General features: G+C 39.4%; 1 protein-coding gene across 1 annotated transcript in view; it reads left to right on the top strand.

The window, feature by feature from the left end:
- The window catches only part of npdc1b (neural proliferation, differentiation and control, 1b), a 35,277-nt gene that overhangs the window by 9,552 nt on the left and 12,606 nt on the right, over window positions 1–13,119 (top strand). The window contains exons 2-5 of the mRNA XM_023280961.3: window positions 7,086–7,253; window positions 10,319–10,408; window positions 10,501–10,701; window positions 11,999–12,065. Coding sequence (XP_023136729.2) covers window positions 7,086–7,253; window positions 10,319–10,408; window positions 10,501–10,701; window positions 11,999–12,065 — 526 coding nt within the window. The remainder of the gene's footprint in view (window positions 1–7,085; window positions 7,254–10,318; window positions 10,409–10,500; window positions 10,702–11,998; window positions 12,066–13,119) is intronic.

The raw sequence follows: 13,119 nt of genomic DNA, 5'->3' as shown, positions 1-13,119 counted from the left end.
AAAATAACTTAAATGTGATCATTTTTAGGTTCTTTTATTAGTTGTGCACTTCATAGCTTATTTTTCACTCCAGTCATATTTAGTTTATCTCAAGATGGATATTTTTGCTTCTCAAGTTCCACTCTTGTTGCTTAAACTTCTGCAGTTTCAATATACTTATGATGTTTCCTTAAGTCTTTAGACATACAGTATTTCTTTTTAAGCTCTTTTCATGCCTAGAGACAAGTCGGACACATTATATTTGCAAATTGTTCGTCTGCTCCCGTTCTCATGAACATGGTATCTTAGAAATACGTTGAGGGAAATTTTGCATAATTGTTTTCTCAGATTCAAGGATGACCTGAGTGTAATTTAGTCGTCAAAAGTCACTGTGGCCCCACAAAGCATAATATCGGCCATAACTCAAAAATTAATTTGCAGACTTACAGACAAAATGTCACACAAATGCCTACCAGGATAAAATTCCAAAATAATTGACATTTCATATCCAAATTGTCAAAGGTCTTGACAGACACGGATGTAAACTACAACCTGACTGATTTTAGAGGAAAGCAACTGCTAGATGGTATTTCTAGTTAGTATGATGGCACATTAATCACACTATTGTTATGTTCACTTTGTTATTATTAGTGTGATTGCACAGCACATACTCAGCTTTAAAAGTGCTCTGCTCTAACATACACCTACAGATACCATTAAACGCTTAAAATACTCCCAAGGCTTTGATCCTTTAATGTTCAACTTTTCATTTGCTTTAAATGTTTAGTTCTGGAGACACATACCCTCAAAATCAAGACTTTTGCAGCTTTTATCAGCCTGGTCTATATTTCTGATATAGATTAATTTTACTAATTGACATGAAACGTGCTGTCAAGCTCTCATTCACTGCAAATGAATCTGTAGGCTGACTTGCCCTGCAGCCTCTCTCTGGAGTGGAGAACCATGCTATATATTATTATGTTCAGTAACTCAAGCTCTAACCAAAAAAGAAAAAAAATACAGCTAAAAGTTACAATGTTAAGTTCATACAGTGCTAACTGCCATTGACAATGTGAGGACAATAAAGCTGATGCATTGACAGTCCTGGTACCAGCAAAAAGTGTAGCCATCCCATAATAGACCACTTTTCAATACACTGAAAGTGCTTCAGTTTACAAAAAGTCTTAATATGTTGGACATAATAGCTATAGTTGGACTTTAGTTTGAAGTAACCTGTGAATGTAGTAGACAGATGAACAGATAAATATAAATGAAAACAAACATTTTTGATGTTTAAGTTCACGTATATATGTCTATTCATCGATTCAGTCATCAACCAAAATGTATTTCAATTGGAAAACTTTTCTTATTGTGCCAAATATTGCTATTTGACAGAAATGTGATTAATTGCGATTCATTAATTACAATAATTAATTATATAATTTTTTTTAATAGCATCTCACCACTACTTATTTTATTTTGTCAGTCCCTCAAATGATGCATTTGTTGTATTTTATGTGACTAAAACATATCAGACTGCTGAATACCGAAGTGTTATTAGTGATCTTTGAGTGCTTTCTAGTGGAACTTCCACTTTACAGCATCAAGATTTATGTGGAGAAACCAAAACATGGTAAAACATGATGCACATGTTGCGGTGAGCAAGGCTGAGTCATTACAGTGTGTTGCTTTTGAATCTAGAGCTTGCAGATTCAATACCTTTACCTCCCGTATATGTGGACAATTATACAAGCTCTCGTAACTGCAAACAACTTACAGCAATCACACTAGCAATTTCTCTATGAATTGATTGACAAGTTTAGTTATTATTATTCTTCCATTGTCATTCTTTTCAGCATGCAATAGCTCCAAATACCCTTAAAATGAGAAATATGGCCCACAAATGTAAAAGGACATTGTGATGCATACTCTGACTTTTACTTCTGATTTGTCTGATGATTGATTTTATTGCTCTCCCAAGGAATGCGGCAGAATTATGTGACGATCAGCGTATGTTTGTCAGTCTGTTAGCAACATTATTAAAAAATGGAATAACAAATTTTCAGGGAAGGTCATAAATGACAAGAACCACCTGATTAGAGTTTGGCAGTGATGTGGCTTATAGTCTGAATCCACGGATTTGCTTTGGATTTCTGTATCATTGCGAGATAGAAGCACAGTGTCACTGTACCTATGACAACAAGTGAACACTATGTCAGCTGAGATTTCATCCGTCGGAAATGATACAATGACTGAGCAGCCTTGATGGAGCACTGTGCTGTCAGTGGTTTTCTTGTTATTTTAGTCAATTTCAAATGAAAAAGATCCTATAGGATCCACTATGGATGTCTTATTTTTGTCGAACGTACGTAATTTCAAAAGTTTACTGATTTGATGTATGTCCGTCTACAGACTCTATTCAGTACCTTAAAAGCTTCAGTACACAGCAATAAAACAGCACTAAAATATACATCCAAAAGAAATAAAATTGTGCATCTTTTGGAGATTGCATTAGTGTGTCATGTGAACGTCTGCAATGTGGAGAAGTGGTTTTAGGAGGCTAGAAAACATGTTTTCACTTGTTTAGCAACTCAGACTCTAAGTGAAATACCTAAATAACAGCTGGAAAACTATTCTTTAGCGAAACACACTTATTCTTGAACTTCAGTGTGAAACAAAATGTTCAAAAGTGGTGTCATAGTGGGCGGAGGTCATGCCTGCAGAATGCCTTTTAAGACCCAGAAGGGACAAAGTTGGATTGGAGACACAACAGGCAAACCACTTTAACAAGACTGTAGCTCACACAGGTGTGTGGTGTTTGTGCTTAATGAGTGCCAGTACAATGTTGAGTTCATCCTGACTATTGTCACTATGATCCCTGTACAAACTTGACAGGCTTTTCATATCTCAAAACATAATGTGTGTCTTCATGAATCTAAGATTTTCTTAGGAGCAGTCGAATGCTGTTTTTATTTGGCTGGGAAACCACAACATGATAAAACATGATGAGCATCTTGTGGTGGCTGTGACTTTGTTGACTGAGGGGTTTTCCTGGACTTGGAAGGTTGCATTCTCAGTACCAGCTCTCTTCCACTCTTGCGAGTTGTCCATGAATTGCCCAGTCAAGTTAAACTGGTGTCTTCTTCTGTATGTTTTTCAAACTCCAGTACTCTTAAAGAAAGAAGCATGGTTTCAAAACTAAAATGTAAAGCAGATAGATGAAATGCTTGCCATGACTTTTAGTGCTGATGCATGTAGGATCGATTTTATATTCACATTTTTAGGAGTTTTGAAAGAAGTGGGATTCTATGGGAGGCATGACTCAACTTAATAGCAGCAGCAGGTTCGAGCAATTACACTGGCCTTTTTTTTTTAGAAATTGCTCAGTCTGGTTTTGTCTTTGTGTTTGGTTTTGGAGATGACCTTACTGGTTCCAGGTAATTCAACTCAGACACAGAGAATCTCTATGATCCACACTGTGGCTCTGACAAACAGGGGTGTATATTATCCCACTGCATTCTGCTGTCGATCAACTAGTTGTAAAGCTTTGAATTGATTAGCCACTGCTGTTGCTGCTTTCCATGGCAAGCCATTGTGTCTGTGGATGAGGTGTGCATTTTTATAGCTGCTTTAGCAGCAATAGTCATAGTGCTGTGAGGACCGTCACACAAACACATTCACGTATGTTGCAAAAAATTATAAAGGCTTATTTCATTGCGCAATTATATATATGAAATTAGATTTTTTATTATGCTACGTAGAAGAGTCCTCTATAGCCCCTCAAGCACTTTTTGTTTTCAGTGTTTAGTCTGAAAAAAAATCATCCATATAATAGCCTTTCTTTACATTTTTCCCGTGTATATCTCAGTCCTTAGTGTGTCTACTTGACACATCAGCCGAAGGCAAACCTTCCTTCCTTGACTTGTAAATTCATGCAGTGACTCATCCCCTTGATGATGTCACTCCTCGACTGCCATGGCAACTGAAGAGTCTATGTTCATGTAGCAGAGATGAGAGTGACTCTCACTATGAAGCTAAATGCGTTAATATCCATAGCCAAGAGTATTCCAAGAAGCTCTTCAGGATGGAGATTCTGGCTTTATTCTGCTATACACACTGGTGTTGGCCTCAGATGTCTTCTGTTCAGTAAGAAAGCATTGTTCGTATGTGAAGTAAATGGATGCGCTGTCACACCAAGACCTCAAGAGCAGAAGATACTACCTTTGGAACGCATTTTCACCAATGCTCTGATGATCAGTGGAGCACTGTAGGTGTGTAATAGTAAATAAACCCAAATAGGGACATTAATATTTAACTCTTATTTGATTAATTGCTGTTTAAAAAATGATCTGATTAAACATATATTAACTGATAAAGCAGAATATGAGAGACATGAAGTTTAACCGTCAGAAAATATGTTGTAGCTGTGCTGTTGTAACTGAATGCACCACCATTTGGAGCTGCTTACTGATTACAGAGATGGACATGTATTTTTCTGAGCATAAATACATTTTAGAGATGGTCATAAATACTGACAAATAACCTGGGCTGGTAAAATTGATGGAACAGTATTTATGGACAGTTGCAGCTGGACTGCTGGACTATGGTTAACTACAGTTATTAAATCACTTCATGATTTAGATCAGATGTAAGCATTAGATGTAAGATCAAACAACTGTCAGGAGATTAATAACCTTACAGGTTATTTACTGTGTGAAGTGCAGCTCAATTTCTGTTTATTACTTTTACTGTTCAGTTTTTAGTTAAAGGAACTTGGTATTTACTCTATTTGTGTTTACATTTCTAATGTAACAGCCGATTTTGCAGTGAATATGAAGTGTCATAGGCTAAAATACAGATTTGACTGTTACAGGTGACTACCTCATGAAGTTCGAGAGAATCCCAGGAGTGTGCAAAGCAGTAATCAAAGCAAAGGGTGGCTATTTTTGAAGAATCTAAAATATAAAACTGTAAAATATAAAATGTTTTGACTTATTTCACACTTTTTTGTTTGCTACATAATTCTATATGTGCTCATTCATAGTTCTGATGCCTTCAGTGAGAATGTACAATGTAAATAGTCATGAAAATAAAGAAAAAACATTAAATGAGATGGTGTGTACAAACTTTTGACTGGCAGTGTATATCATGGCATTCTTGAGTTTCCAGTGACTCTCCTATGACTAAAAATCGTCTTTACTGAAACATATGTATCTTTGTCAGAAAAAAAACATGCGTTTAGGTTCTGGCATAGATGTATTATGGCATCTTTTGGAAATATGATAAAAGCTGATTGGTCAAAGACATACATACTTCAATGCTAGTATTTAGTTAAATGTCTCTTGGCCAGTTTTACCTCAACTTTTTTTTCCATTTTTGTAGCCATTCACAAGCTTCTGGTAAGCTTATTGCTGTATCTTTGACCACTTCTCTTGACAGAATTGAGTTAAACAAAATTTGTTGACTTTCAGACAGATTTGTTTCTTTATCACAGTCCACAGGTTGTTGATGGGGTTTATGTGAGGACTTTGGAGAGACCAGTCTAAAACCTTAATTCTGATCTGTTGTGTGTTTAGAGTCATTGTTCTTTTGGAACACCCAACTATGTCCAACCGTCTGGCTGATGATTTCAGGTTTTCCTGAAGAATGTGAAGGCAATCTTCCTTTTTCATTATTACTTTTACTTTGCAGAATCCTACCACCACCGTGCTTGACAATAAGTCTGGTGTTCCCCGGGGTTGAAGGCCTCACTTTCTCATCTCAATATATAACTGGTCATTATGGTCAAATGGCTCAGTTTTTGTTTCATCAGATCACAGAACTTCCCTCCAGAAGGCCTTTACTTTGTCCATGTTATCAGCAGCTAGTCAATTGTAATCCCTCACAAGAAGTTAAGAGGCCATGCTATCAACCAAATTTGATTAACACAACCTTTGATATCACCAAAACTCACATTTGTAGTTGCTGTATGTATAATCTGTCTCTGTGTCACAGTGCAGTGGTGAACCAAGCCGAGAACACACAGACTCAGGGCAGCATCAGATGGAAAACAATTCAAGATTTATTTAAATACAAATTATAGCAAACAGTAGGAACTAAATAGGGATCGGTGAACTAGCTAAGGTGGGGTAAATAACAACATAGCTAAAGCCAGGAAACAACTAAGTAAAACTCACTAATGGGCTGGGCAGGGGGCGGACAGGCTTCTGGAGACTAGTGGCCCCACCGTGCTCTCCGCTGGGGTGCGAGAGTGGTGAAGAGTGGCTGTGGTGGTCCAGGGGATCCCAAAGCTGGGCAGCAAGGACAAGGCAGAGGCAGGCAGGAACACGGACACCTCTTCCAGAGGTGAGCACAGGATTTAGGATTTCTGGCTGGTAGGGATGACTGGGCAGCGCAGCCAGCGGAGACTGTGGGCACAGGAGAACAAAGATCAGAAACAATTGCAGAAGAACAAGAGCCAAAACTAACAGCTCGAGCTGAAGCAACTATCTGACAGGGTGTGGAGTGTGGAGCCGGTTTTTATTGTAGAGGATGGAGGACAGGTGTGCTGCCCGGAGTTCTGCTGATGGAGCTGATGAGGCTGACAGAAGATTGCAGACAGCTGCTGCAGAGAGTGAAGGTGGAGGGAACAGAGAGAGAGGCAAAAGAACTAAGAGGAGTGTAGAAGAGAAAGAAAAAAGGAAAGAGGGAAGGGAGGTCAGGTGGGAGCTGAGGCAGGGACTAGAGAGGGGGCCCTGACAGTCTGTCACATTTGGATTATTTTTGGAAGACCTAAACAATCACTCAGTTCTCAAAATAGTTCTGTCAGCTCAAAAGGGTTGGTCGGTTTCTGGATGAGGAAATAATGAAGCTTCCATGTGTTCCCAGGGTCAGTTGGGGCATCACAATAAATAGTTGATTTGGTTTTCAGCTTATACACTGGAAGAAAGCGAAGCAGAGTCTTTTGAAATGTCAAACTGATCCTATCAGAATCAGCAAGACAAAACATGAAAGTTGAAATCAGAAAGTTGTCTGCTGAATAGAAATGAAGAATGTGAAAAAGAAAATTTGAGCAATTTCATTTCAAAGCATGAACACTAATGGCTGTTTTGGGTCTTCCTCCGCAGGCTCTCATATGTGCCCACGGAGTTTAGACTGTGCCCGGGCCGGACGACACTTCTGTCAGCTTGGCAGCTCTTCCTGTGGCCCCTGCCTACACCCTCTGGTGGAGAACTCGTTTGGTCGCTGTGTGGTCAAGAGGAGACATGCTCCTCACACTGCTCCATCCATTAAAGGTAGGTGGAAGACCTTCACTGTGGCTAGATATATGATCACAGTTCTGGTTCTTTCCGCATTTTGTTAACAAGACAAAAGTCAAAAACTCCTGCAAAGTTTATTATAGTTCAAATTAAAACATCTGTCGATCCATTATCTATATACAGCTTAAACCTCATTAGTGTCGCTGTGGGGCTGGTCTCTGTCCCAGCTGATTTAGGGTGAAGGCAGGGGACACCCTGGACAGGTCACCAGTCTATCATAGGACTACATACAAAGACAAACAAGTGCACTACGGACAATTTAGAATCCAGTGAGAACCCACGCATGCACAGGGAGAAGATGCAAAGTCCATGCAGAAAGATCTCAGGCCCAGGCCGAGACGTGAACCAGTTACCTTCTCAGCTGTGAGGCGACGATGCTAACCACCGAACTACTGTGCAGCCCCTACTTAACACAGTTGAGGTCAACCTTACATAATCAGGCTTTTTAGAGGATGATCAGCACTATCCTATGAGTGAAAGTTGTTTTTTTTTTTTTCCCATGTATGCATGTTGTGTTCCGGTCACGCCCTAATATAGATCCATGCATTCTAGAGGAAACAATAGAGTAGAGTTGCACCTAAGTCATTTTAGAGTGGGAAAGAATTATTTTCGGTGTAAACCTTCAAAATATATTACTTTTAGGGATAGACTGATTATTGGCCTCTCTGATTATTGAGGTCAGTATTTGTAATTTTTCCGATTATCTGTATCATTATTCTTATTAACCGATGATCGATAAATTAAATGCACTACTTTGGGTCTGATGCCCCCTCTGTGTCTGCAGTCATTCTGTGGTGGTCTCTCTAGCAGAGACACAACTCGCAAACACTGAACACTAACCACAAGTTGTCACCACAAACCAGGACATTTGCTGCTTTCACAGTGGCTAAGCTAATGGCTAGCAGGTAAGTCAGGAGGCAGCTACCTTGAAAGCAGTGTCTGGAAAACGGTAACTAATAATGCTGTAGGATATGGACTTTAGTGGGCAATACGAGTTACAGAACAGAGAAAGATTAAGGAAACAGAGAAGAGTGGTAGACAGAGCTGCAGGGGACAAACTGTTTGATCTCAATCAATCGATCAATCAGTAAACAAAGGAGACCCTCATAGCATCCTGTGATATTCTGACATCATCACTCGTATTGCTAGGAGCTGCTGCGACAATGAAAAACCTAGTCATGAATAACAGGCTTCCTGCTATCAAATGCTGCTAAAGTATGACAGGTAATGCGTATTAGTTAAAAATACTGGTTACTGGTATTTTTTGATGATCAGTAATCAACATCAGTGTCAGCCCTGAAAAACCCATACCGGATGATCCCTAACTGATACGCAGACATGAGTTTTTACAGGTTATTCTCTTCGTCTTCTCTCCTCCCTGTTGCCATAGTGACACATTTCATTCATGGATCTGTTGAAGACTCACTCCACCATCCACATCTGCTTCTCTCTCTTTCATTTTATCTTTGTCTTTTTCTTTCTCCTTGTTGCTATCCACCCACTTTGAACAGCTTCTCATGACAGCAAAGCACCGAGCCATCTGTTCACACACAATAACACACACACACACACACACACACACACACACACACACACACACACACACACACACACACACACACACACACACACACACACACACACACACACACACACAAATTTGTTTGCCCACTAACACTAAATAGAATGAGATACAGTATACATTCTTTAAAAAATATACTTTTAAGACATCAACGCATTTCCACCCTAGTTGATCCCTCTACACACATGTTCATCTTCCCACACTAGTTTAATGTGCAGCACACACACACTGCATCACTCACTCTCACACTTGTGACTTCTTCCCAATCTACTCCCATGCAGTGTAATCTGCAGTGCAGCACAGGATATCGGGGCTGGAGGTAACTGTAGGAGCCAAATTGTGATTTGTGTTGATTTTCACACATTCTTTCTTTTTATTAGTATGTATATGTGAATGGGAGGAATGGGAGAGAGTGAGTGTGTGCAGGTGTGCCCTTGAGAAAGCTGAAGGTGGAGCCGAAGGTGATGGCTTCAAGACTAGCTGCCTCAGCATCTGGCTGTGGCTGAGGAAGGAAAAAGTTTTTTGACCATGTGGCTGCAAGAATGAACAAGGCCTTCTAAAAAGACTCTTTAGTTTAAAGCTTTGTCATTTTATTTTTCAACTTATCTGTACATTCATTCAAGCAATAAATGGTCACTGGGAAGAACTGGATCCACTTCTACTCATCTTTATCTGCATGTGTCAAGACACAAATCCAACTCAGCCATCAGTAATAGTAAAGCAGCAAACTAAAGGGGTTGGCTGAAATTGCTGTTACAGAAACATTAACACCAGAGGTCTTGAAAGACGTTGATGTATAGTAAGAATGAACATCAACAAAAGTGCCACAGAGTTCTGTTCTGAAAATACAGTGCATTTTGGGATCTTTGGTGTTTGTTGTGTTTGTTGTGTCTGCCACTGACTTAATTTTGGAGTCAGCCTCAATTGGCCTTTTGAGGAACTGTTTCTGACACTTCTGCATTGTCATAATTTTTTAGTACTAGTTGCCACTTGATGAAAGGAACTGATTAATTAATGGTCACAGTGACCTTACAAAACAGGTTTATTGCTACAGTTAAAGAACTACACTACTTGGGTGCTAATTATGACGTAAAATTCACACAATTGTCTCATAACATAAATGTCTAAGTGATGAGATTGTATATCTGAAAGCCAGGTCTGGACAAAGAGGGATGTAAACTGCAACATGACTGATTGGCAGATACATACAACCCAGAGACAGTAATTCTCATGATCTGCCTCTTGTGGCTCCAACTTCTAATACTAAATAAATAGGTCATAGAAAAGGAAAAGCAGCTAAAAATCACTGCACACCATTACTCAATCCTACTGACTACTCAGTCCAACTGTTGTTTCACCTCTTTTAAGGATTGGAATAATGATGGGGTGTCTGGACTGAGCCTATGTTAAAATTAATAATGATTAAAGGCAGTGATGGTTTCTGATTTTGATCCTCTAGGTAAGGTTGGCACTTATCCTCAGCTTGATGAAGAGATTGACTTTCTGTCTGCCATCATCAGTGAGCAGAGGACTTCATCAAGGCTGCCAGGTACTGGACAGGCAACTGATTTACCAGATTTGTTTTGTACAAATACATCCAAGTTGAAGTAATGACACTGAAGTTTTCATTCCTTATCTCAGCTCCACCCTCTCAGGATGTCACATCCAAGCAGCTCAACGACCCCAGCTCTAGCCTCAGAGCACCTCTCACAAAGCAGCCCACCAACCAGAGCTTCCTGTTTACCAGCACAGCTCCAGCCACCACCACCGCAAACCACACCCCTGCTCTACTGAGTGATCCCATGATCCTCCCCTACCCCTCTAATGACCATGTCTTCATCAGTAAGTCTCTTCTGTGCTGTGGTGACATGTACATATTCAAATCACTAAAACAAACATTCTAAACAGATAATGCGAGTGTGTCTATTTTGATTGAATGTTAAATTAACTAAACTGCTTTGGAGAGTGTTTAAAGCAAGTTAGTCAAAGTTTCTCACCCTCGCCATGTGTCTTTTAGCTCTTCAGCTCAAAATGCTAAAAGATGCTTCATTTCACCATGACTCTATAACCCCTGGCTTTGAGGCTGCTCTAAACATTCTGTTGTGCTCTGAAAAACAAAGAGCTACTTCTGCCCCCTTCAGGAAGAAAACACTGTCTGCATGTGCAGCTCCATCTGTCACAGTTTGTGCTACTGGTTAGCTAGGCATTACAAAGCACAAACCAAGTCAAATTCTTGTTAGTTTCTTGCATGAAAACCTGATAGATAAACTATTGTGGGTGGCTTAAGAAATGGCAGAAGTACACGTTTTCATGTCTTGTCAGCTTTTATTTTACAACTCCAAGTTTCTAACAACCACAAACACAATTTAAATGTATTTTCAAAATATGTGACCTTTAAGATCAATTCAGTTCACATCTTTTTCTGACAAGAGGCTAAAAGGCAGCATAAAACTCCATAAAACATAGTTCTAATAATACAGTTAAAACCTACACTGCCCAGTAAAAGGTTGTTTGAAAAAGCCAGGGGGAAGGATTTTAGGTTCCAGAGAAACAGGATGACTTAGATCTGCTATGGTTAGTGTGTGGATGCTCACATGTTCATTCTCATAGGCTTATGCAGGGGTTTGAGAGCACACTTTGGGAAAATTTGTTAGGAAATTCCAGGACCTGATTGCCTGGTAATTATTTTGCTGTAATGTCGCATTCGTAGAAAATGTAATTATGTTGAAATATAGCTGTTTTACACATTACTTGTTTTGATCTGAAAAGGCATACTGAAAACGTCACAGTGAAAAACATTTAGATCAGTTTTAGTTCAATGATTTCCTTTGTCTGACCAGATGTTAGCTTTGCATGCACTGAGATCTCGGGACTGATCTTCAATTTGTTATGGGGTTGTACAAAACAGAACTCATATATTACTGTCATTTCGTTCTGCCACACTGCATTACCATCATCAATGTTGCTTTCAGTGTTGGCATTGCAGGGCTAGGCCTGACACTCAGTTATTTTCAGTAGCTCTTCTTTCAGCACTTACACTTTACACTCAGTCCTACAAGCTTTCAGTCAGGGATCATGTCTTCCTTCAGACCTGCACAGCGTTCCCGTCTCCTGACTGTTTGTCTGTACTTCTTTTCAGTCATGAGTAGCGTCTTCATTGTGGCTGGTTCTCTGGCATTGATCATAGCAGCAGCCTGTTGGGTCAGGTAAGATTTTTTTCTCTCTACACTATTGAACGAGATTTCAAACTTTACCATTCTCTCTTTTTACGATTTGACAGAATTGGCAGATTTTCTATCAGCATTAGAACCCGAAATATTAAAATTCAAAAAATATGTTGAATATTAACTGAAACTATGGACCATACAATATTTTCAATATTGAGAATCTGTGATTAGAATCCCACTGAAATGTTCTTGAATGCTGTTTTAAGTTCCTAGAGTCTAAGGTGGCATCTTCAAGTTTTTTTCTGACCAGCAATTTAAAACATGAAGAATGGGGCCACCCTGAGTGGTTAGGCTGCATACCACATGGTGAGTGTTCCCATAGCATAGTCAACACAAAGAAACCCAAAGATAATCAGCTTAATCATAGAAGACAGAAGTTAACCAATAAATATGCGAATAAATATACCAGTATAGTGTGTCAGCTTCTTCCCACAGTCCAAACACATGCTGAGGTTAATTAATTATTCTAAACTGGCCATAGGTGTGAGTGTGACCATGCATGGTTGCCTGTCTATTGTCATGGTGTACCCTTTATCAGAGCCCTGTGATGGCCCAACGCAGTATAAAGCATATATAGAAAATGAAAGGATGGACATCCATAATGCTGTGAAAGCTTTGAGCGATTTTTTTTTTTCAGAAAGTGATCAAGATTAAAATAGCCGACGCTACAATTCTACAGTTCTACAATTTCATTTAGCAGATGCTTTTATCCAAGGCGATGTACATCTGAGAGTAGATGCCACACAAGACACAAAACAACTTCAAGTGTGATCGGACCTTGGTGTCTACAGGCAGTGCGGGAGGTAATAGGAATTTTATTTCAATTTATTTTGGATTTTTTTGCTGTCTGTTAAGTGCAAAGGTGTTCAGTGAAGAGCTAGGTTTTTCATCTTTTCTTAAAGACTGAGACAGACTCTTCTGATTGAACAGACTTTGGTAACTCGTTCCACCTTTGGGGAACCACAGAGGAGAAGAGTCTAACTATCGACCGGCCCTGTTGTGAAGGTTGTATCAGGCGCCTTTTGTTGGTCGA

The sequence above is a fragment of the Amphiprion ocellaris genome, chromosome 6 (genome assembly GCF_022539595.1).
Source record: "Amphiprion ocellaris isolate individual 3 ecotype Okinawa chromosome 6, ASM2253959v1, whole genome shotgun sequence".
Taxonomy (NCBI): domain Eukaryota; kingdom Metazoa; phylum Chordata; class Actinopteri; family Pomacentridae; genus Amphiprion; species Amphiprion ocellaris.
Note: the sequence above shows the minus strand (reverse complement) of the source record. Positions and strands in the feature narration are given on the sequence as shown.